The sequence below is a fragment of the Taudactylus pleione genome, unplaced genomic scaffold (assembly GCF_031769625.1).
Source record: "Taudactylus pleione unplaced genomic scaffold, aTauple2 ptg000320l, whole genome shotgun sequence".
NCBI lineage: Eukaryota > Metazoa > Chordata > Amphibia > Anura > Myobatrachidae > Taudactylus > Taudactylus pleione.
Window position 1 is genome coordinate 1,430,641 of NW_028284721.1, and position 24,851 is coordinate 1,455,491.

At 48.1% G+C, this 24,851-nt stretch overlaps 1 protein-coding gene across 1 annotated transcript in view; it reads right to left on the reverse strand.

Annotated features, from left to right (window-relative positions):
* XPO5 (exportin 5) overlaps window positions 1-24,851 on the reverse strand; it is a 78,253-nt gene that overhangs the window by 26,003 nt on the left and 27,399 nt on the right. Inside the window, exons 5-20 of the mRNA XM_088442998.1 lie at window positions 14,161-14,343; window positions 13,906-13,932; window positions 13,047-13,232; window positions 12,673-12,749; window positions 12,051-12,153; window positions 9,461-9,544; window positions 9,258-9,383; window positions 8,913-9,003; window positions 5,999-6,127; window positions 5,699-5,814; window positions 5,291-5,446; window positions 5,094-5,129; window positions 4,809-4,898; window positions 3,557-3,753; window positions 868-967; window positions 600-781 (exon numbers count right to left, since the gene is read on the reverse strand). Of these exons, the coding sequence (XP_088299124.1) occupies window positions 600-781; window positions 868-967; window positions 3,557-3,753; window positions 4,809-4,898; window positions 5,094-5,129; window positions 5,291-5,446; window positions 5,699-5,814; window positions 5,999-6,127; window positions 8,913-9,003; window positions 9,258-9,383; window positions 9,461-9,544; window positions 12,051-12,153; window positions 12,673-12,749; window positions 13,047-13,232; window positions 13,906-13,932; window positions 14,161-14,343 (1,883 nt within the window). The remainder of the gene's footprint in view (window positions 1-599; window positions 782-867; window positions 968-3,556; window positions 3,754-4,808; window positions 4,899-5,093; window positions 5,130-5,290; window positions 5,447-5,698; window positions 5,815-5,998; window positions 6,128-8,912; window positions 9,004-9,257; window positions 9,384-9,460; window positions 9,545-12,050; window positions 12,154-12,672; window positions 12,750-13,046; window positions 13,233-13,905; window positions 13,933-14,160; window positions 14,344-24,851) is intronic.

Sequence of the window (24,851 nt, forward strand, 5' to 3'; positions counted from 1 at the left end):
TCCAGTGTACGGACCAGACTGCCCAGGACTGACACTAACCCTACGCTGATAAGCCGAGAGGTGTGGTTCCACGTTCAGGGAGCCGCACTTACCTGTCCCTGAACGTCTGCCTGCGGCTTGTGCGGGAAGTCAGAGAGCGGTGGACGGTATGCCCTGAGGCTGCCTAGCCCATCTGAAGTCGCCGGTGCTGCCAATGCCGGCGTCGGGTGTTGGAGTATCTGTATAGGCGTCCAAAAGGATGCCTAACAGATTACCCAGAAAATAATAATAATAAAAAGAAAAGTACATTGGGGAACAACATAAGGCAGCTCCCCCCAAAATGATGCTCAATCCTGCTGGCACCAAACAGACAACTGGCTGGCCGGTGGCGGGGAGTGGGGTATAGAGGAGAGGGAGCCTGTGCATGCTAGGAAGAAATAACAGTTTTGAAGTTTGGTGCCCAGACTGCCCTCTCCAGACTATACCCAGGGTTCCCTGTGCCCCCTAGTGGACGGAAGAAGAAATCGGTACGGTGGTGGTCAGCATTAGGAAAATGTGGCTAATGACGGAGATGTTCCGTTGGGATAGAGTTTTGGATCCCTGCTATCTGCGCAACTCACCTGACCAGGGACAACAAGGTGTCAAGAATCTTCAGCACCTGCTCGCTGCACGGGTTACGGCAGATGGGTGTCCCAGCAGGGGTATAGCCAACAACAAATCCCCCAGATTTTGCCTCTTCAGGGTCGCTGGGGCAGCACACGCGTCTCACAACTCCCTCGATGGATTGCAGGGAGGAACACAACTGCGTGACGCAAAAGCGTAAGATTACCACGGAGAACATGGCGCCAGCTCTCTGTCACAACAGCATTAGCAAAAGTTGAATCTCACCTGAGAGCGCCTCATCTGACACAGATCATCCTCTTCCTGGGTACCTCTCAGGAATTCCCGTCCAATATAAGAAATGAGTTCATCCGGGGAGGAGACCGCTCTGTGAACGAGGCATCATCAGCAACAAAACTACAGACTTAATTAATACCATAGGAAACAAAATAGCTTGCTGGATGCCAAACAGGGAAAAATACTTTATTACAGCAATTGCCGTCGAATATCAACCAAAAGACCAAAGAGCATTTATATAAATCGCTGTGCTGGGGGTACAACTCCCAGGGGCAGATGTATGAAGCTCTGGGAAGTGATACAGTGGAGAGTGATAAACGACCAAACAATCAGCTTCTAACTGTCATTTTTCAAACACAGCCTGTAACATGACAGTTAGGAGCTGAGTGGTTGGTCGTTTATCACTCTCCACTGTATCACTTTCCAGAGCTTCATACATCTGTCCCCCAAATCTCCGAGGAGAAATTCTGTAAGTATAGGATGGTCTTTTACAGAAAGTCGGTACTTGTGTACTTTACGGACTCATTGCAGAGAGAACCCAATTGTCTTACACTCATTATTATTATTATTATCATCATCATAAGATCATGGTAATGTCTAAATCCCCTTCACGGAGAGGACCCTGACATCATCAGCCAGTGTCCAACGTCATTCCCTACCATCCAAGTGGGCAGAGGGGGAATATAACCTTGTGGCGAGTGTAGCGAGCCCGAAGCGTGGTGAGCGCAGCCAGCCCGCGAGGGGACAACTTTCTTCTTTAGGTGGGGACAACTTTCAGTACTTGTGTACGTAAAGTACACAAGTACCATTTAAAACATTCATTGGGTTCTCTCTGCAATGAGTCTGTAAAGTACACAAGTACCAAGGGTACTAAAACGAAGCTACAGATTTTAAGTATTAACCCGTGAATATAGGTCGCAGTCTTTCTAGATTTATTGCTCTCCCCTGCCCACAGTGTAATGATGCCCTGCTCCAGATCTATACACAGCAGCTTATATAGGTCTCGGGAATATCACAATTTTTTTTTAATGTGTCAAAGTCGGCACTGAAAATATCTGCCAAAGCATAACCCAACATGTAAATACACACATTAAAAATAATAAAAATTAATCCTGGCTACCTAGACTATAGCCGTCACTATCAAGTAATTAGTATGATACAGCCACCTACTGTGTCTCTAAGGTCCCTGTACAGGAGCCAGTCACCTTCTGATAGTTCTTCCTCTACGCACAGAGTTATCCTGACTCAAACTATATTGACATTAATATCAGATAGAATACATTCTCCTATTGTGTCTCTGTAATGCCGCACATCCACTAGGAAACGCAGGAAATTCACTACAATTGCGACATCGTAATCGTACTGTCGTTCCCCATCCCCTGTAATGCCTACACTGGACGATATGTGGTTCAGTGTAGGCACATTCCGTCATCCCTGAACATGGCTAATCTGTCGTTATCAGCAGATTGACTGGCATGTCCAGCCGATGATTGATGTCAGATATGACCAGCGGGAATGCGCTTTGCCGGTCTTTTCCGACATTATAGTGCACGATTAATGAGCGATTGACGATTACAATGTCATAATCATGCAATAGCTCACTATTATCAGTATGTGGATGTGCGCCTTCAGAGTTCTGTACAGCAGTCAGCCTCATCTGGTGATATCTCTTCTCTATACACTCAGTAATGTATATGATCCAGGATATCTGAGTGTATAGGGAGAGACAGCACCAGGTAAGACCGATTGTTGGGAGCATTCATTACAGCATTTGCACAGACAAGTGGAGATGATAGTTACATTAGTTACAAAAACTATTCTCTGAAAACCATCATGGTAGCGGTACCAAGATTACTTGTACTTTTAGAAGCTTGACGGCTTGCTACTCCTGTTGAAAACACTGATGAGTATGCGCCTACAGTGCCACATACGCCAAGCGACACACACTAACAGCAGACAGAGATGAAATGAGGATGGGGTATTAGCTAATTAACTCCAGAACCCAGGAATTAGGTGTAAAGGACCTCCAGGAAGAATACAAATGTCTATCCCACAGCCCCAGTGGCAAACGCAGGATTTCTAGAAGGGGGGGTTTCCAAATGATTTTAGAGTGAGTGTGGCCAGTCCATGAAGAGGGCATAATTAGCATTTATCCAGCTTTACTATGCTTCATACAAAATGTATTGTGTGTCATAATTCCGACATATACAGGACCAGTGATCACAGTGAGCTATTAGATGTGGCAGTAGGGCCATCCTGCCTGAGCTGAATGTTTTTATTTCAGATGTGGGCAACATTCCAGAGCACTGGAGCAAGTCTGGGGGAGCAGCAGAAGAACCTAGCACTGCCCTGGACATATATGTACATATTGGTCTTGTTATGCACTGGATAGTGTATTATTATACGGTATTAATAATTAACCTAATTGATGGTCTACAGCAGTGCACCCCTAACAGTGCATGTTTTCCATATCTCCTAGTTGATGCACAGGTGTACTTATTACTGGCTGACATGTTAAAAGATCCACAGGTGGTGCGAAGTATTTTATTTGTGATACTGAGAAGAACAAGCAGTACTAGTAAAATTCCATCCTATTCCTAATGTGGTCATGGTGTGGGCTGGTGCGAGGAGTTTCCATGCAACCAGAACCCCCCCTGCATTTGCCTATGAGCCCTCTCACCTCTGCATCTCTTCCGACAACAAGGTTGACACAGCAGGAGTCAACAGCTGTTCCAGGAAGCCTCGCTGCTTATCAAAGTCTTTGAAGTGGTTACTGAGTACTACTTGTGCTTCCATTAACGAACACCTCTCCATGGGGGTGAGTTTCTGGCTGTGGAGTAACAGCATAGAGTGTGTGCACAGGAGATCCAGGTGTGGCTGAGAGAATAGGAAAGAAGACACCAACGACGGGATTACAGACAACCCCAAGATAGTATATATTACACAGACATATTTTCTATACATATACACCGCACAGCATCCCAATGGGGTTAGGACTTTTTTCATTATTATTAGCCATTCAGTTGTAGAATTGCTGGTGTGTTCGGAACACTGTCCTGGGGCATAATGTAATGTTTCTTTCCAACTGCTGTTAGTTACTAAGATGAACTCGAATTAAAGTTTTAGTGGTATATTTACTTAAGTGAGAGTTTGCAGAAGTGGAGATGTTGCCCATAACAACCAATCAGATTCTACTTAACATTTAACTAGCACCTTCTAGAAGAGAATAGCTAGAATCTGGTTGGTTGCTATGGGAAACATCTCCACTTCTAAAAACTGTCACTTTAGTAAATATACCCCTTAGTGTTTAGACTACTATTATTATTCAGATACAACCCTTCCACCTAAGCTACGGAGATAGTCATAATGTCGACATTTACAATGTCAAACATTCATTATGTCGTCATGTTCACATCTGAAATGTCGATTGTCTGCATGGACTGGAAGCGGAGGATTAGGCTACAGGAGAGGTGGTTAGGGTTAGGCATTAGTGAGAGGGTTAGTCAAACGAAAGCTGCGCAGGGAGTCACCCAGACGTCACCGCTGCACCCAGAAGCCACCGCTGGAATGTCCGTACCAGGTAAGTCACCACTAGAACACCAGGGACGTTTTGTCAGCATTCTAATCATGTCGACATTTCACCAGTGTCGACATGCCAAGCCATACTACAATTCAAATTTTTTGAAGGAATGATCTCTTGGCTACCCTCCCATGAAAGCCATATTTGGTCACACGCGGCATCCTGATATTTGCTTATTTTGTGTTCAATAAAGAATAAAAAGGCCTTTTTTGGTTGGAGAGGTCAGATTTATACATTGTACTTTCTTTCTTGCATGACTTTCTACATCTCCGACAGCCTGACTGAATTTCTGGTGTCCAGGCAGTGACCCTACACCAGCCTGCATCGGCCACTAGGGTCCCCAGTTACTCACCATTACCAACTCAGCAGAATCTCGGCAAATCCTGATAAGGGAGTAGTAGGCATGTCGCCGAAGAATCTTCACAGAGCGTTTCCGAGGCCCCTGGGAAAACCAGCAAGTAACTATGTGAAACGTTTACAAAAGAAAAACCCTCCCTCTTAAGATTCATTGTAGATTAAAGAGGCAGAATTCACACCCAGAGTGACAGGAGTACCAGAACGCAAGTATAAGACAGGACGTCACTGATCTCCAGGGAGAACCCTCCTCAATGACCACTACACCGTCTGGGACTGTTACCTTATTATCCAGCTCTAAGGTCACGGCTGAGAAGAGCTGCAAATAACAGGAAAGAGAAAGAGAAAAAGAGAGAAACAGAGAAACAATTTGAAATCAATACAAAATAAATAAAAAATCTTATCAATAAAAAGGTAAATAAAATAAAAATATATAAAACACACTCAGTCATCTCTATCATATTAATCACAATAACTCACCTTGTTCAGCACAGCAGGCATTAACCCCTTCATGTAGCTGACAAAGGGAAAGAGCGCAGACAGATTTGTCAGGACCCAGGACAGGATAACGGGGTCCTTAGTCTCATAGTTTAGTACACTTTGGAGAAGTTCAACACCACGCGAGACCGGCAGCTCCTGAACAAGAGGACAATGAAACATAACAGCACCAACATTACAGGCAAATCAGCTTCAGGTAAACAAAAAAACATCTATGAGCCTAGAATACATATCTAACCCCTACATAACACAGAATCACACCTCATGTAAGGACAATCCATGCAGGATATTCCATTCTAGGCAATATGGTCATTATTTATATTACACGTGGAAAACGAGATGGTTCATTCCCCAGCATGGAGAAAATTCAGATACTTGCGTCACTCTCACCTCTTTGGGAAGTAGTCTGAGGATGCTGTTAAACACAGACTCGCAGAAAAATGTCATGGCTTCCCACTGTATGAGGGACGGAGACATGGGCCGACACAATCCCTCGCCAAGCGTAGCTATGGAAAAAAAAAATAAAAAAAATAAAATAAAATAAAATAAAAAAATGTAAAAACATTTTTACTCTGCTCAATTTAACTATTATTGAAAAAACAAAACTAAACGCCATTACCGGAAATATTATCTGTAACATAAGAAACCAATTTACAGAATTCGACATGGTTTGTCATATAGAGAACATACAATTCTGCGGTCCAGGGTCCAGTGGGGCAGACAGTTGAAATTGAAGCCATTCCTCAGCCAAACGAAAGCTGGTCTGGGGGTCTATACGACAAGCTTCCCTCATCACATCTTTCAATGTCGCTTTATAAACTATGACAGGAAAAAAAAAAAAAAACAATGACCATTATCCTTTAGTGGGTTGCAGTCAATATCCTGACCGCAGAGATTCCGGCGGTCAGAATAGAATAACGAAGCCAGAATCTCGACACTAGTCAGAATACTGGTGCCGGATTCCCGAACGCCGGGATCCCAAAAGGTATGTACTGAGGTTGGGGGGAGTTTTAAAGGTTAGGCACTAGGAGCAGGAAGAGGTTTAGGTACTATGGGCGAGGTTAGGTTATGCTGCGAGGAGGGAGGGCTAGGATAACGACCAACCGGTGTTAGTATTCTAAATCTGTCAGGATGCTGGCGTCAAGATTCTGATCGCAGAAAACCCGAGTGCCGGCATCCCGTACTCATCCTCCTTGAGCGGCTATATCAAATCTAGTCATATAACACCCTCCCCCTCAAAAAACAAAAATAAAAATCGGTCTTTATCACTCCTTAGCTATCCCAAGAACAAGAAGAATCCATTCTGCTGTACACCCCTGACAAAGTGTAATGGTTTCTCTCTCTCAGCTGAGTCACAGTGATATCGTTTGATGGATATTCTGGCTGTAAGTGCGTCTGACTCAAGGGCTGTGTCTTCGGGCAGAGCTATCAGTCCCTGCATAACCTAAAGGTCCCCCATACACCAGCTGACAGATTGCCGGTTACCTGCGATAGGATCGGAATCGGCGATCCACCGGTCGGAAATGCCGACTGGCGGCCATCGATGTTCTCCGATCTGTTAGAGGATCAGTGAAATTATACATGTTAAATATCACCGATTTGCAAATCACGATCTTAGTTTGATCGTGATCGCAAATCAGTGAAATTCAACATGTTGGATTTCACTGATCCTCCAACCCGGCATCTGGGGATCACCATAATCCATCACTAGTGTATGAGGGCCAAAAATCTCAACACCCACCTGACAAGAAAGCAGAATGCCATCTCTTTGATCTCATGTGAACTGGGAGGCATTTGCTCCTATGCCTGTGTCCATCATACCCTACACCCGAACCCTGCCAGCTGACCTGAGTGTTATTGCTGATCACTCTCCAGCTGAAAGAAGTGATAAGAGGATTATCCCCTCTCCATGCAGCCAGAGGCCAGGAGAGCTATGCCCTCCCCACGAGGCCAGGAGAGCTATGCCCTCCCCACGAGGCCAGGAGAGCTATGCCCTCCCCACGAGGCCAGGAGAGCTATGCCCTCCCCACGAGGCCAGGAGAGCTATGCCCTCCCCACGAGGCCAGGAGAGCTATGCCCTCCCCACGAGGCCAGGAGAGCTATGCCCTCCCCACGAGGCCAGGAGAGCTATGCCCTCCCCACGAGGCCAGGAGAGCTATGCCCTCCCCACGAGGCCAGGAGAACTATGCCCTCCCCACGAGGCCAGGAGAACTATGCCCTCCCCATGAGGCCAGGAGAACTATGCCCTCCATACGAGCCCAGAGAGCTATCCCCTCCCCATGAGGCCAGAAAACTATCCCCTCCCTATGTGGCACAAGAACAGAGAACTATCCCCTCCCCATGCGGCACAAGAACAGAGACCTATCCCCTCCCCATGCAGCCTGAAAGCAGAAACAGCAAATTATATTCACCGATAACTCATTTTTGCTTTATAAAGAAATGTTAATAAATAAAATAGCTCTTTGGTTAGCTCTATGGCAAACAATTAAAAAAATGCCCCTTTGGATGGCATATAAAGCAGCTCCTCTTCCCCAGGGTCTTCCAGTGACTTCCCAGGTGGTTTATAAACATCGAAAATAGCGCGGGTGGTAAACCTGGGCTGCCATAAAGTATTTAGCAGAAAAGGAATTAATGTGCAAGTATAATGTACCATTTTCTTACGTCAATACTCCATGGCAGCCCTTACAATGGGATGTATTTAAGCAGTATAATAGGCAGGGCAACAAGAAGATGAAGATTAGAAGCTGGTTATTTGAATCTTTTACTGCCAGAGCGGCTCTGTATGGTAGCAGCCTAGTGTGCCCTGAAGCCAGCCTCAGCTTGAAGTATGAAACTGCCGCCTTGCTGGGACCAAAGGAAAAGGTAAGTCCCTGCATTAAGCAGCAAAAAAAATAAACAATACCTGCCTCACTAACAGAGACAAGAAAAGACACATGAAAATTTCCAATATATACCATCCAATGGGGTGTTTGTATTAAGTACCTTTCTATACCTATGTAGCATACCTACAGTAATGCTGGCCATACACTGTGCGATGCACCGTGTAGTGCGACTGTCGATTCATCAGCAGACGGATCGTGCTGTCACTGCCGGCATTCGTGCGGTCCCCGCAGAGCGCACGATATGCCGGCTCCCCCCTCCACCATTTGAATGGGATCGTACATCGCATCTCAGGTCAGATGGTTTTGAAGGAAGACCGGGGGATGCGATGTACGACCGCGCAGCACGATATCAGGTACGATATCGTGCAGTGTAAGGCCACCTTGAGGGCTGCAATATATGCACTTAAGAATAAAAACCCTCTCTACCCACATGGCCAGTGAGAGGACAACCCCTCACCAACACAATGTGGCCCAAGAGAGGCCACTGCTCTTTCCATCACAAATGACCCAAGAAGCGAGAAACCCCCTCTCTCCACGTGGCCAAAGAGCGGAACACTCCACGTGGTGCCCGAGAGCAGAGAAGCCCCCTCCCTCCACGAGGCCCGAGAGCGGAAAACTCCACGTGGGCCAGATAGCGGAGAAACCCCTCCCTCCACAAGGCCCGAGATCGGAGAGCCCCCTTTCCTCCACGGGGCAGAGATTGAAGAACAGATTTTACTCACAGCTGAAAAAGGTATTGAAATCCTCATCACTGTCAAAGTCGAGGCGTGAATATTCACAGCTAGGACAGTCATTCCTGGAAGGGAAGCCCATCTGAAAAGGCCCAAGGTGAAATAAATAAATAAATAAATATTTAAACCAGGAGGTTCACAAACTCGGTCCTCAAGGCACCCTAACAGTCAAGGATTTAAAGATATCCAAGATTGAGCACAGATGGTAAAATCAAAAACAATGTTATCCTTAAAATCTGGACTGTTCTGGTGCCTTGAGGACAGAGTTTGGGAACCTCTGAATTAAAACACTTGTGAAGCGAAAGCTTAAAAAAAACACACAAAAAAAAAACTCACCTTTGCAACGTTACTCCTAGAAACTTTCATGAATTCTGGGACTATGGCCTTCAGAGCAGGGTCCTTTGACAAAATCTCATGTTTGAAGAGAGACACCCACGTCAATATGGTAGAAGATCTGAGAAACTGAACAAGTAACGATGTCAGACAAGTGCCGCCAAGTGCGCCTATAATCACACGCCAAGAGGTCTCCGGCCACTCACCTGACTGGGGTGCACTGTAAAGTTCAGAAGCAGATTTAAGTATTTGCTGAAGTTCACGGGAATCTCCGCTTTGACTTCAGGAGACTGAGGGCAGGGTTAAAATAATTATTTATTATTGTTAATTACATTTCCTAGACATGAAAAAACCACCATCAGAAGGTATATAGGGCGACTCAGATAATCTTCCCAAGCTGTCCCTGGATCGAACAAACAAACTAACGACTACTTGAAGGAGTTTTCTTCCAAAACAATCATCAGAAGACATAACATCTGGTAAAGCCCTGAAGAGAGGAGCACCCCGCTTGCTTGGCGGAGATAGTTTGTTGAGGCCCGAGCCCCGTGTGTCCATTTTGCACACAGTGGAATTTCCAGCACCTCACGTCCAACTCTTTTGTAGGTCTGTCCGATGAGGTCATTGATCCATCTTTTGAGAGCATGTTTGGATACAGAACACCCTTTGTCCGAACAGAAGTTCAGAAAAGGCTCTTTACACCATGGGGCTCTCCCACTTGGGCAGACTGCTACCAGAAACACCTCAAGCCACTTGCGATTCTGCTGGTCCCCTTGATCATTGACTGGAAGTTCTGCAGCACTGGCAGGGCACCCACTCCATCAGGCCTGATGTCATTGGGTTGGGTGTAGAACAGAGCTACCTTCATGTTCTTGGTGGTGACCAAAAAAATATTTCAGTAAGTCTGAACTTCCAGACCAGTAACAAAAAAACTTTTGTGCTAAGCCCATCCTACTGAATGCATCGGACATCTGCTGAGATAATCGGCTACGTTGTTGTGTTTGCCTACAATCCCTGCATCGCTTCTTAAAGCAGATGAGGACCCCAACCTATGGAGCTGGATATGCCCTCTGTGTATCGAGTGGAACTCTGTTTTGTACCCGTTGCTGAGGTTGTGAACTCACCGAGCCAGAGTGGTACATGTAAAAACTTCTACATAGTTTTAAATCCGGCCACCCACAGGAGCTTGACCCAGTGGCATAAGGGACTAATAGATTGTTTAAAAATGCCGGTGCCATACTGCAGAGAATGCAGTTTACCAGATCACTAGCCAATTAGGATCAAGAGAATGCAAGGACTCCCAAAGGCAAAAGGATGACATGGTATCTAAATCCTCATTGGTGGCAGAAGTGACTTGTAGAAAGCATCCCTAACCAGGGGCTCACTAGAATGGGTGATCAGGCTCAGGCTCCATAAAAGCAGGGTCTGTGAATCCACATTAAGGGCCGTATTCAATTGCCGGCAAAAAGTTTCCGCCAATGACGTAATTTCGCCAGGAGGAAACTTCTCCCCGTATTCAATTGCAAAGACTTTTCGCCGGTTCGAAAAGTCTGCGCCGGTGCGAAAAGTCTGCGCCTTGTAACCAGCGGAAAAGATTCGCCTCTGAATGGTGGCGGAAAAAAGTGCAGAATTGGTGGTTTGGGGTGCTAATTTGCGGGGACACACTTGCAGCCTTGGTACAGTCTCCTAGAGGTAAACTTCATCAAAAAAAGTAAAAAAAAATTACTTTAGATAACCCCCACAAAATACTTTCGTTTTGGGGGCGAAAAAAAAAACAAAGTTGGGGGACAAAGTTAAAAACTAGCAAAATAGACTCCAGGGGGTCTCCCAAGTAAGACCAAGCAGTTTTTTTGATTGCAGGTGCTTGCTGAAGGTGCATTGTTTTAAAACTTCACTTTAGGGACTTTTAACCATGCTTACTCCCATTTTCATATACCCCAAATTTGCTGAGACTACTTTTTTTGGCCAAAAAAAACCTGCTAAATGCTATTCTTCACCACTTGTGCAAAGACGCTAAATAGCAGCAATTGAGAGCATTTAAGCACCCTAAATACCTTCAGCAGGGCTATTCGGGGGTATCTAGTGTGTTCCCCCATGTCAGTGCTTCTTTTGGGGGGTGTCAGGCTGATTTCCCCAAATCTGACAGCACTTTTCGCCTGTTTGAGATTCGCCGTGACGCATTTTCGTGTCCTTTGGAATTGAATAGGGCGCACGGAAAGTGTTTTCTCCAAAAACACGCCATGTAGGCGGAAAGTCCGGCAGGCAAAAAGTCCTGGACTTTTCGCCGGCAATTGAATACGGCCCTTAGTGTTTAGCAGAGAGCAGTTCCGCGGTTTTCCATGCTGTAACAGGTCTCCCAGCAGCCTGTACTCGGAAAGGACTTCATGCACTGGGAGCTAATTCTGAGTGGGACAGATCTTGAGTCTTGTGGGAGGGGCATGGGCATGTTGTCGGAGGGGCATGCTTCCACAGTTGCCCACAACTACAGCCACTTTTGGTACGACTGAGAATCAGGCCACTGTGTGTCGATATGCACTCCCTCACCCCCTCGTCACTATACACACACACACACAGCTTACTCAGCCAAGACAGGAAAAAGACACCAGATTAATGGAGTCGTAACACTCCATACATTTTGTGTGTGTTTCTCCCCCCCCCCCCCCCATCCCCATCTCCATCTCCACTTGGCTGATTAGGGAGATAACAGATACATGTAGGATTGCAAAAGAGTAAAATGGAAATAGAGGATTATTGTACGGTGGCTAGAGCACAACCCAGGAAATGCAACGCCATTCTTACCACAGTCAGAGCACATAACTGGCTGCTGATCGCGCACAGGACCTGGCACAACCTCTTCAGAAACACATAGCGCTTCTCTTGTAGCCCCTCTTCGTGTGCCAACCTGGGGTGGGGGGGGAAGGGGAGTAGGTAAATTCACAAAACAAGTCCAGGTTTAGTGTATCGATTAGAAATGTTTAACCAAGTGATGTCTGCTGAGTGATCTGAGTAAATGTGACAGAGTTCCCCATAGGAGTTACTGGTCAGTTTGTCCCCCCATAGCTTGTGCATGCGACACCTAGGATGAGCACAGTGCCCTCTGCTGTTTAAGTGTCCCCCAGATTGGATGACCAATAGCACCACGGTTATCATTCTCACAACAGCATATTGTTGCGGTGATGGTTCGTCAAAAGTACCCTCATTACAACAAGCACTTATCAAAGTGACCAATTAACTACTCATTATAAAAAATAAAAAAAAGGCTCAAATAAGCCAAACAGCAAAGTGCCAGCCATGTATATCGACGGGTTGTAATAGTAGCGAAATGCGCTTTTAGGTGGTGGAGTGCCGTAAAACGCAGCGTACTAAGGAGACCGGAATTAAGTGTATCGGGATTAGGATCTGCGTGCGGATTCATACTCACTGCGCAGCCGTGACGATATAGTTCATGGGAAAATCTCCGAACAAGATAAGGAGGGGAGTCCGGTGATCGAGCCTTCCCTGTGCAAACAACAAACCCAAGGTTACGTTCTCCAGACACCATCAGTCTTTGTTTTAAAATCCACAACTCATTAATCACTAATGTTGTGATAATAGGACGAAGCAAGAAACAGACTGAAATCTGCAATGTGGATTTTCCTGCTAGAGGGTACCAAATGGAACCACCCCCACTACTAGATACCGTTACAAGCATCCACACCCGGTACACAAATTCCATACACTTCCCATGACTATTACATACCAGTCTTACCATAACTTCCCATATCGCACTGCCTCACTCCTCCCTCATGGACTCACCTTCCTGCTGACGGCGATAAGCAGCGCCTCCGCAGCCTCCACTTGCAACTCTTCCTCACTGAGCAGCACACAAAGCATCTCCAGCAACTTGCAGTCCTGAGCAGTGATGTGATTGATATGCACCCAGTCAATGTATCCAGCCAAAGTGTTCAGAGTCGCCAATGCCACGCGGCACTTTTCCTGGCACTGGCCAAGAGTAGGGGTACAAGTGAGAGACCAACCAGGGAGGAAAACGGAGAATAGATCGGTGGGACAGAGGAGGGGGAGGTAAGAGTGTGGAAGAGGAACGGCAACAGAGAAGCGAGAGTGGAGGAGACACAGAGCGGAGAGATCAGGGAAGAGACCAGCATGAAAGTTAGAGGGGGCAGAATGATTAGCGAGATGGACAGGGGTGGGGGTAGGGGGGAGATGACATTCTGTGGGTTACAGCAATAGTACAACGTTCTGCTACAGTTTGAAAATAAACAATGTTAATAAGGATAAAGAAGAACTAAGAGGTAATCTTTGCATTGATTGTTAACACACATTTCAGGATAAATATTTAGCAACCAAACTGCGATGTCTTACACAGAATGTGAACAGAACCGCCTGGGTATAGACAATTTAATATAAAGCCAGTACAAAGATTATTATGACAACTGAACAAAGATACAATGACGTACTCCGCATGAAGGCAGAGAATGCGGCGGTGACTGGGGTAAACACCTTTTCACAGTCTTCGCCTTAATTTAACTCATTAACATTTCACGCTTTAATGGATTGTTTTTAGTTAAGATTATCAGGAGGAGCAAAGGAAGTAAGGATCATCCAAGTAGACATTCTCTAGTGATCAGATTCCTCATTCCCATTAGTCACTCACCTGGTCTTTCTGAGCGAGGTCAATTTTCTGCAACAAAATACAAACACAGGACATGTGTGAGGCAAAACAAATCATTCCCGAATTATAACATGAAAGACAGTGAGATCTGAAGAACCTTTATTACATTTACTAATAAAGAGCATCACCTATCTGAAAGTTGGGTTTATTTAGCACTAATGTAAACATGACATCCTGGCTGGGATTCCAGCCAATGGAATGACTGGTATAGAAGTAATACACAAACATAGCTCATACCAGCTGCTTGTACTGAAAAACGCAGTCCCCCAGGAGGTTGAGCATGAAGGTGAAGAGCTTGTCCATGTTCTTGGTCATGGTGGTTTGTATATCTTTACGCCGCATGGTGGGGAGATTTCGGAAAGTGACCACGTCCTCCGCCAGCCGCAACAGAATGAACATCACCAGCTCGGTCTGCACCTCCTACACAACACGAGACACACAACCTCTGGTTAGGGGGCTCTGCGCCTCCGGCATGGACAAAGCTGTTACATATAAAGATTACGGCTAACAAAGAAGGAACAATAAAACCCCCCACAGAAAGCCAATCCTATTTGCCAACAAAATAAATGAAGACTTCTATACTTACATTAAATCCTTTAAATGCAAGTACATTGGGACCTTGGGGTATAAAGGCTTGGCAAGGAATGCAGGTACTTTCTGCATCTCCTAACCTTCGCCTGACCGCAAGCCAGCTATTCTTCCTTCACTAAGGGGGCACAGGGATGACACTGGGGAATAGCCTGGAGAGGAGAGTCTGGGCACCAAATAGTGAATTGGAAATACCCACAAGCCCAGGCTCTCTCCTCTATTCCCCATCCCCAGCCACTGGACCTCAGTTTGAGTTTGGCGCCGGCAGGAGTTGGTCACCATTTTCAGGGGGGCCCGCATTTTATTTATTTAAACTTAATTTCTTTTTCTGAGTGGGCAGTGTAAGGTGTCCTATAGGACGCCCCCACTGTTGCGCCACAGCACTGACTAATGGATCAGTGACTTCGGCCGCAGACTCCTCACACCGAAGCTGCTGTCGCAGACGGCGCTTCACGTGGAAAAGGTAAGGGACTCCATGCAGGCAGGCGAAACACAGGCGTGCCAGTGCGTTTGCACGCAATTACTGGGGCGTGCATAAATTAGCCATACGCAACTTGGGCTTTCACTGCGTGCGCTGAAGTTAACAATTCCTGAGTAAGGCCAGACCTTGCAAGTGTGCATGAGGCTGCGATGGTACTCGAGGTTACTGATGGTTTCGCTATTATTACTAAGTATTACAGATGTAAGTAAGGTAAAGGGGGCGTCCTTATGTTAATCTGCGAAAGCATTGCGACTGCAATCATTAGCATATCTTCGCAGAGAGACTGCGTGCGTAATCGCTATTGTGATCGCAATCCTTACTGAATCAGGCCCAATGTCCACAAATAAGACTTCAGCGATGTGCACCTTTAAAAAAAAATTTGTTGTCCTCTCTCCTCAGGACCTGGAGCACAATGGCAACATGATGATTTGCAACACTTGCTTTACGGTCCTGCAACACACGACCTCTACCGCTGAAACCAGTCAGGATCCGGCTTGGGAGGCTAAATTAACACAGGTAAAGTCACAGTTTGTAGTTTGTAGACCGGATGGCCGCTTAAGTGCCCCATGTCCCTACTGCGGTGCCTCAGCTTCTTATGGTAGCGACACTGTGGATGCAGACATTTTCTCAGTCAGTCCAGGAACTAGATCAGGTGTCTACATCTTTGCAGCAAATGTTGGATAAAAATAGGGCTCCCAGACGTAGGCCTGCGCCACGCGAGAGCTTGCCTACACTATCTGGGGGAGCGTCGGACTCAAAAGGATCCTCAGATGGGGAAGCGAGTGCTATTACCTCTGACGTTGAAAAGTCTTCAGTCCCTGAGGAGGCTTTGTCTCCAGTAGATGTAGAGGTTATTGTTAGAGCGGTAAAAGCTGTTCTCCTTGTGGAGGATGCCGAGCAGCCTCCTAGATCTAAAGCAACTGCCTTCAAAAGACAGAAGAAAAACAGTAATGGAATTTCCGTCTTCAGCGCAGCTAGAGGATCTTTTAGCGGAGGCATAGTCGCACCCCAATAGACGTTTTCAAATGTCCAAGTGCATGGCTACCTTTTACCCTCTCCCAGCAGTGGACAGGGCTAAGTGGGAGTCTCCTCCCCCTGTGGACGCTCATATTACTAGTCTTATGAGGTCGTCCCTGCCTCCTAACCCCAATAATGCATCTTTCAAGAATCCCGGGGATAGAAAGTTAGAACATTTTCTGAAGTCCATTTATGTTAACGCAAGTGCTCTGGCTCGTCCTGCCCTGGCTTTGGCCTGGGTGGCTAAAGCTATTGGTCACTGGGCGGATGCTTTAGAGGACAGCGTCAGCTTGGGCAGTCATAGGGGTGACCTAGTATTTTTGGTGGGGCATGTTAGGGAGGCAGCTTCCTATATCCCTGAAGTGGTCATGAGTGCTCTTCTGGCTGCAAAAGCGGAAGCTGACACTAAGATTAGGGGTTCGCTAATCCGAAAGGAACGAGAGACTACAGTCCTAGGTCTGGGAGCGGTAACTGATGTTAAAAATGCAGACTTGGATGCCGCCAAAGTGGCCACTATCTTGTCCAAATCCGGACCGAACAGAATGTCTCCTGTAAGGAAGGACTTCAAGCGCCTTCTTGGATTCTCAGTCGGCCCTCCACGTGCGCAACCAGAGTGCTTTTCTGGCTGCAATAGCGGAAGCTGACACTTTAGGGGTTCCTAATCACGGTCCTCAAGGCACACTTACAGTCTAGGTTTTAGTGAAATCCATGCTTGAGTGGAGGGTGTCGGATTTGAGCGCACTTTCATGTTCCTTATCTTCTGTTCATTCCAGGCTGTGCTGCGGACTCGTATGGGCTACTTCCCATGGTGGTGTCACGCTTCCACATAAATCAAGAAATTGTGGTATCTACTTTCCAGACTTCAGATTCTTCTCAGCTGAAAGCTTCCTTAGATGTGGTGAGGGCTCTCTGGCTTTATGTCAAACGGACCAGAGATATTCGCAAGTAGAATTCTCTGTTCGTCTTATACGACGTTCATAAGAGGGGCTGGCCGGCTACTAAGCATACCTTGGCCCGCTGGCTCCACCTCACCATTTGCCAGGCTTACTCCTAGGCTAAGCTTCCTACCCCTGCCATGGTGACGTCCCATTCCATCCAGTGAGTGGGAACTTCTTGGGCAGCGCGCTGTGGGGCTTCTGTCGAACAGCTCTGTAAGGCTCCCACATGGTCGACTGCCTATACATTCATCCGCTTTTGCGCATTTGATACTTTTGCGTACTCGGACGCGGCATTCAAAGTTCTGTGCTTACTGTTGCCAAGGAGCTTCCCCACCCATAAGGAGACAGCTTTGGGATGTCCCAGTGTCATCCCTGTGCCCCCTAGTGGAGGAAGAAGAAAAGGAGACTAAATGTTGCTTACCTGTTAAGTCTCTTTTCTCCATAGGGGGCACAGGGCGCCCACCCTGATGCACCTGACTGCCAGGGTATATTTCCTTGGTGACCTGTCAGGCTGTACTGTCCATTGTTGTATGGTTCTGAGTGTGTGCCGGACTTCCTTCTGCTCTGCCTCGCTAGTGCCGTGGGCTTGCAAACTAAATAGAGGAGAGGATCCTGGGCTTGTGGGTATTTTCAATTAACTATTTGGTGCCCAGACTCTCCTCTCCAGGCTATGCCCCAGTGTCATCCATGCCCCCTATGGAGTCGAAGACAGACTTAACAGGTAAGCAACATAAGTCTCCTTTTTTCAAACCAAAGCCCCATGTGGCCCCCAAGAAATGATTTCATTATATAAAACAGGATTTGTGATACTTGTCCATTTCTCCAAATCCATCTGGGGCGGACTACTATCAATGGGTTCTGGATCTTATATTATAGCTTGTTCCATGCCACACACAGCAAATTTTCCAACTGATGGGAAGGAGGGAATGTTTTGCCTTCCTTTTAAATAAAGTAGTGTCAGGAACTTCAGAAACTTAGCGTTCCTGAATGTTTAGCTATTGACACAGCCTGTAGTAGATCAAAATACACACACTGATTCCTAGGCGGTATCCTTCTCAAAAAAACAAAGAATTCTCAATGTCTGAATTCTTAGCCACCTACTCTACCCCCCTGAGAGGAGCATTCGGAGTCTTATACCACCCAAGACTGAATCAGAGCAGGGACTTTACTAAGATTCAAGTTTGGTCGAGATTGCAATCTCAGGTGAGTTTAGGCATTTTTTTCAACTCGCAAATTTACTAAAGGTAAACTCGGGTGAGATTTCTCTCTTTTCACTGGTAAAACTGGGGCAAGATATCAAACTTAAATCAACTCACCATCGGCCAAACTAGGAAGTACTTTTCATGTAAAAGATACAACTCTGGAATTTACCAAGAATCGAGATTACAATCTTGGGTGAAATTGTAACAAACTCGCTGATAATTTAAAGTTTCAAACACTCCACCTTCTGATCTGCGAGTTTGGCAGAAACATACACAGATCAGTGTGATTCGTGTATGTTTCTGCATGTATACCTAATCTAAATTATTCAAAAATATATGAGATATGGTAAGAACTTACCTTTGTTATCTCTATTTTTACGAAGTCCATAGGGTTCCACAGGATACCTTGGGGTATAGGTGATGACGTCAGGCATCGGGCACCATAGAGTTAGGTTTTCAGGCTCCTAGGATGCACTAGGGTCCCCCCTCCTATACCCCGCCCCCGAGCCAAGGCATCTCAGTTACGTACCAAGCCATAGGCCGGAGGAGGAGGAGGAGGTAGAGAGAGAAAAAAGATCTGGACACACACAAGAATCACATTCTCACCAGAGGGAGACGGAAAAACCGGTGACCAGAGCAAAGCCCATCTGCAGCACAGGTGCGACAGGGCGGGAGTCCTGTGGAACCCTATGGACTTCGTAGAAATAGAGATAACAAAGGTAAGTTCTTACCATATCTCATATTTTCTACTTCAGGGTCCATAGGGTATCCACAGGATACCTTGGGGATGTCCCAAAGCAGTATCCTTTAAGGGTGGGGACGCTCCTGTGCAGAAAGGAGAATCCGCCACCCGAAGGAAGCATCCTGAGAGGCGAAGGTGTCAAACCTGTAATACCTCACGAAGGTATGGACAGAAGACCACGTTGCCGCCTTGCAGATCTGGACTGCAGAATCACCACGTCGAGCTGCCCACAAAGGACCCACAGACCTAGTGGAATGAGCCCTCACAGAAGGTGGAACCAGCAAGCCTTCATGAAGATAAGCTTCTGAAATCGCCATAGGGATCCAAGCTGCCAAAGTTTGCTTTGAAGCAGGCCAACCCTTTTTACGGAAGCCATAGAGGACAAACAAGGCGTCCGACTTCCTAAATGAAGAAGTGCGGTCAACTAAGTCCTTAAGGCCCGCACAACATCCAAAGTGGCCTCACCCACTGAAAGGACAGGTGAGTTAAAAGCCGGCACAACGATTTCTTCGTTAATATGAAACCGGGAAACAACTTTGGGAAGAAATTCAGGACGAGTGCGTAGCACTGCCCTGTTCCCATGAAAAATCAAGAAAGGGGGAGAGAGCCCCTAAATCAAAAACACGTCTGGGCGAAGCTATGGCCAGAAGGAAAACAGTCTTAGCTGTTAGCCATTTAAGATCCACTGAGCCCAGTGGTTCAAACGGCGGTCCCTGGAGAGCCCTCAGGACCACAGCCAAGTCCCAAGGCGCCACAGGTGGAACAAAAGGCAGCTGAATTCGCAGAACACCTTGCATAAAGGTGCGCACATCAGGGATTGTACCAATCAGACAGACAGGGCAGAAACCTGCACCTTCAAAGAAGCAAGGCGAAGCCCATGGTCCAGACCCGCTTGTAGGAAGGCTAGTACTCTAGACAGACGAAATTCCCGAGGTGCATAACCTCTCGGTCGACACCACTGGAAGAACGTATGCCACACACGATGGTATATTCTCACGGAAGACGGTTTCCGAGCTCTTAGCATGGTTCGCACTACAGAGCTGGAAAACCCCCTGGACCTTAACATGGCCATCTCAACAGCCACGCCGTCAAAGACAGCTGAGTCAGGTCCGGGTGAAGACAGGGACCCTGTGACAGTAGGTCCGGTCATAGCGGCAACCGCAGACGACTGTCCACGGACAGACCCTGAAGGTCTGAGAACCAGTGCCGTCTGGGCCATGCGGGAGCTATCAACAGAAGCGTCCCTCCTTCCTGTTTGAATTTCCGGATTACCCGCGGAAGGGAAAACGGAGGAAACAGATAAGCGAACCGGAACGTCCACCAGACGGACAGAGCATCCACCAGAGACGCCTTTTCGTCTCTTGTGCGAGACCCGTACACCGGCAGCTTGTTGTTGTGCCGGGACACCATGAGGTCGATCTCTGGAAGACCCCACTTGTCCACCAGCAGTTGAAAAACGTCCGGGTGCAGGGACCATTCCCCCGGATGAACGTCCTGGCGACTGAGAAAGTCCGCCTCCCAGTTTAGCACTCCCGGGATGAATACTGCTGATATGGCCGGGAGATTGCTTTCCGCCCATACCAGAATTCGGGACACCTCTACGAGAGCCGCCCGACTTCGGGTTCCTCCCTGCCGATTTATGTAGGCCACGGTGGTAGCGTTGTCCGACTGGACCTGCACTGGGTGACCTTGGAGAACCCGATGTGCCTGCTGGAGAGCATTGAACACCGCGCGGAGCTCCAAAATGTTTATTGGAAGCTCTGTTTCTGCCTGAGTCCACCTGCCCTGGAACAAGTGTGGACCAGAGACTGCTCCCCAGCCCCGAAGACTGGCGTGCGTTGTCAACAGGACCCAATTAGCCACCCAGAACGGACGACCCTTGTTGAGATGGGTCGTCTGCAACCACCAGGCTACGGACAGGCGAACCTCCGGAATGAGCACCATCGTCTGGGATTTTAGAGTCTGAGGCAGTCCATTCCATTTGGACAGGATCAGGTGCTGCAGAGGTCTGGAGTGAAACTGGGCATATTCCACCATGTCGAATACAGACACCATGGAGCCCAGTAACCTCATCGCCGAGTGCAGAGACACCCGGCGGCTCTGCAGACAACTGCGCACCCTCAACTGCAAGGCAGAGATCTTTTCCCCCGTCACAAAGATCCTTTGCTGTCCGGAGTCCAAGAAGGCTCCAAGGTGCAGAATGCGCTGAGACGGGATCAGGGTGGACTTCTGCCAGTTTATTAACCAGCCGTGCCATTGCAGTACCGCAATGGTCAGGTCCAAGTGACGTAGAAGTAGCTCTGGAGATCCTGCCACCAAGAGAAGGTCGTCCAAGTAGGATAACATGCGGACTCCCTGCAGCCGCAGGGAAGCCGCCATGACCCCCATCACCTTGGTGAAAACACGTGGTGCTGTCGCCAGGCCAAAAGGTAACGCCCGGAACTGAAAGTGGTCGTTGCGGATTGCAAACCTGAGGAACTGTTGATGGAGTAAAAGAATAGGGACATGCAGGTAAGCGTCCTGTGTGTCCAACGACACCATGTAGTCCCCAGGTTCCAGCGCCAGAATGATGGACCGTAGTGTCTCCATCCGAAACTTCGGCACCCGCAAAGACTTGTTGAGAGCTTTGAGGTTGAGTATCGGACGATACGACCCATTGGGTTTCTGCACCAAAAAGAGATTGGAATAGAAACCCTGGCCCCTCTGGGAGAATGGAACAGGCACTATAACTCCAGCCTGGAGCATAGTGTGCAAGACCTTCTGCAGTTCCAAGGCTTTGTTCCGGTCTGATGGCAGACCCGTGGTGAAGAATCGAGACGGGGGTCTGTGTCGGAAGGAGAGGGCGTACCCGTGAGAAACCACCTCGAGAACCCAAGTGTCTGTCGTGGTGATTGACCAACACCGGGTGAACTGCAGCAGGCGGCCTCCCACTTTGGGATCCCCCAAAGAGAGGCCCGGACTGTCAGGCCGCAGGCTTGTCATCTGGCTTAGGGGTCGGACGTCTGGTACTCAAGGCCTGCTTCCGGGGCTTGGACGATTTTTTGGGGCCAGCCTGTCGGGGAAAGGACTGTGCTTTTAGCCTACCCTGGGCCCTATAAGGCCGAAAGGACGACGTACCTGAACCGGAAGAAACTGCAGCAGACGGGAGACATGCCGATTTGGCTGCCGCCAGTGTGGCTACAATTTTGTCCAGGTCCGGACCAAATAGAACTTCTCCATTAAAAGGCAACGCTTCCAAGCCCTTTTTGCAATCAGCGTCTGCCTTCCAAGATCGCAACCATAAGAAGCGACAAGCAGCTACAGCTGCCGAAGAAATCCGAGACGACCAGGGTACTGATATCCGCTTCGTTGATATAAGTGGCCGAATCCCGGAGATTGCCGATCAACTCCGTCTGTTCAGCCCAACAGTCGGAATCGAAGGACGCCTCCAAAGTGTCAGCCCAGCGCTCCATAGCTCTGGCAACCCAATAAATGGCCATAGCCGGCCTAGCTGCCCCCCCCCCCCCCACCGCAAGGGAATAAACGGACTAGGCAGATCTCCACCTTGTGGTCCGTAGCATCCTTTAGGGAAGACATGGATGGCATGGGCAATGTGGCACTACGGACTAGGCGTGTCACATGAGAATCCACCTGTGGAGGGGATTCCCACTTAGAAAAATAATTTTCCGCGAACGGATAAGCCACCGCCAAACGCCTCTGCGGCTGGTACCGTTTGCCAGGCTGTTTCCACACCTCCTCTAAATGGTCCACCAATTGACCCGAAAGAGGAAACACTGTGGCGTCACCCTTAATATCCTTAAAAAAGGCATATTTAGATTTGGACAGCAGAGGATCTTCGTCCTCAATCACCAAAGCTGTGCGGACTGCCCGAATAAGTCCAGGAATATACACCTTGGACCTAGCGTCCGCCTCCTTAGTACAGAGAGGTTCCCGGTCCGAAAGATCCAGAATCTCCCCATCATCAGACGTCACGTCGTCATCCTCATAAGGAGCAGACAGAGACGCCACCGGCCTCTTATGTGGCCGCAACACAGACTCCCCTTGTAACACATCCGACAAGTGCTGTACAGAACTAGTCAGGGAATTAACCCACACCGGCTCCTGAGAGACCTGGGAAGGGGAAATAGGGAGACTGTGGGGTACCATCAATTGCCTCGGGAAACCCTGCATGGGTGACGACACCACTGATTGCTGGGACAATCCCATCTGTGAGAACGCAGGCTGCGGAGCTACCTGGCCCACCAGGGTTGTAAGTACTTTGGCGAAACAAGCCCAGGGTGGCTCCTGTACCAGTGCTGTGACAGTAATTGGCCGCGCCAATAAATAACACTGCCGGCATAGCCCCTCCGCGCTACCCTCCCCCTCCGCTATAGGTACTTTACACGTAGTACACTGAAGCTGGAGAGGAAAGTCACTCTCAGACATGATGGTAAGTATGTGACCTCTCTCACCAACACTCGTTAGTATAGCGAGAGACCACCCTGCAAGCACCGCACCGCAAGGGCTTTAGCAGAAAGAACAGGGACATTGATAAGGCTGACAGTAAGAAATTAAAAGTACAGGCAGCAGCGCTAGCACAGTCACATACAATGCACAGAAAAATAAATCCTGCACTATCAGCGCTGATACTCAACTACACAGACACAGAGGAGCTTATTCAGAGGCGGCCGTAACGGTCTACGACCGCACAGCCGCCTCGATGGTTTGCCAGTGCGCATGCGCACGAGGTAGCCGGCTCCCTCGTGCGCATGCGTGAGACCCGCTACGACCGACAGCGCTGGTCGTATCGGGTCTCTTTCCAAAGGGGGCGAGCTGTCGATGTTGATTGACAGCTCGCCCCGTTTGGAAGGCGGGCCGGGGGTCAGTATTGACTGTCCATGCTGTACTTCCAGATGTGCAGCCACAGCTGCAATGAAGAAAACTTCAGGGGCTATTCTAAGCCCCCCTCTAGCAGGTGCATCCGACTCCGGCCTGGCACCAAACAAAACTGAGATACCTTGGCTCGGGGTATAGGAGGGGGGACCCTAGTGCATCCTGGGAGGCTGAAAGCTTAACTCTATGGTGCCCGATACCTGACGTCATCACCTATACCCCAAGGTATCCTGTCACCATCACCTATCACCAGGTCTCCACGGCCAAAGCATTAACACCCGAATCCGGTCAGCCTAGAGCCGGGGATCTCAGGGGAGGTGGCTTAAGCTGAAGCCCAGGACTCTTCCCCACACCCCTGGGCTGTGGGTACAGGGGTAATGTGGGAAATAGTTCAAAACTATTGTATTTTACAGTGGAACTACAGGTAGCCGGCACCCATACCCCCACTGTAAAATAAATATAGTTAAATACCCACAACACTCACACAGCATAGAAAGTAAAACTTTATTACATACACCTACCACACTCACACATACTTACCTAAAGGCCGTCGCTCAATCCGCTTCTCCAAGTAGAATCCACTGGCAGTACATGAAAAAAAATTCCCACAATACTCACCTCCTTCCTGGAGCCGGTCTCCGTAGCATCCCCGGGTCTTGGCAAAAAAACAAACCCCAACCCAGACCAGACACATACAGTAGCGGTGTAGGTGTGCGGTCACATACACCGCTTACCGGCTCCTGACTGCTCAGTGTGAACGGTCAGGAGCCGGCAGCCAATCAGCGGCTGTAAAGCGGCCACTGATTGCCTCTGGCTCCTGACAGTTCCCATGTGGGCTGGTCAGTCAGTCAGGAGTCGGAGACAATTAGCATCCACTCTACAGTTAGTTCACACAGAGCAGTCATGAGCCAGTTAATGGTGTATGTGGTCACACACATACACCGCTAATGTAAGTATCTGGTCCAGGTTGCAGTTTGTTTTTGTGCCAGGGATGCTACTGAGACCGGCGCCAGGAAGGAGGAGAGCATTTTGTTTTCCCCAGGTACTCCCAGTGGATTCTACAGGACAAGGGGACAGAACGAAGGGCA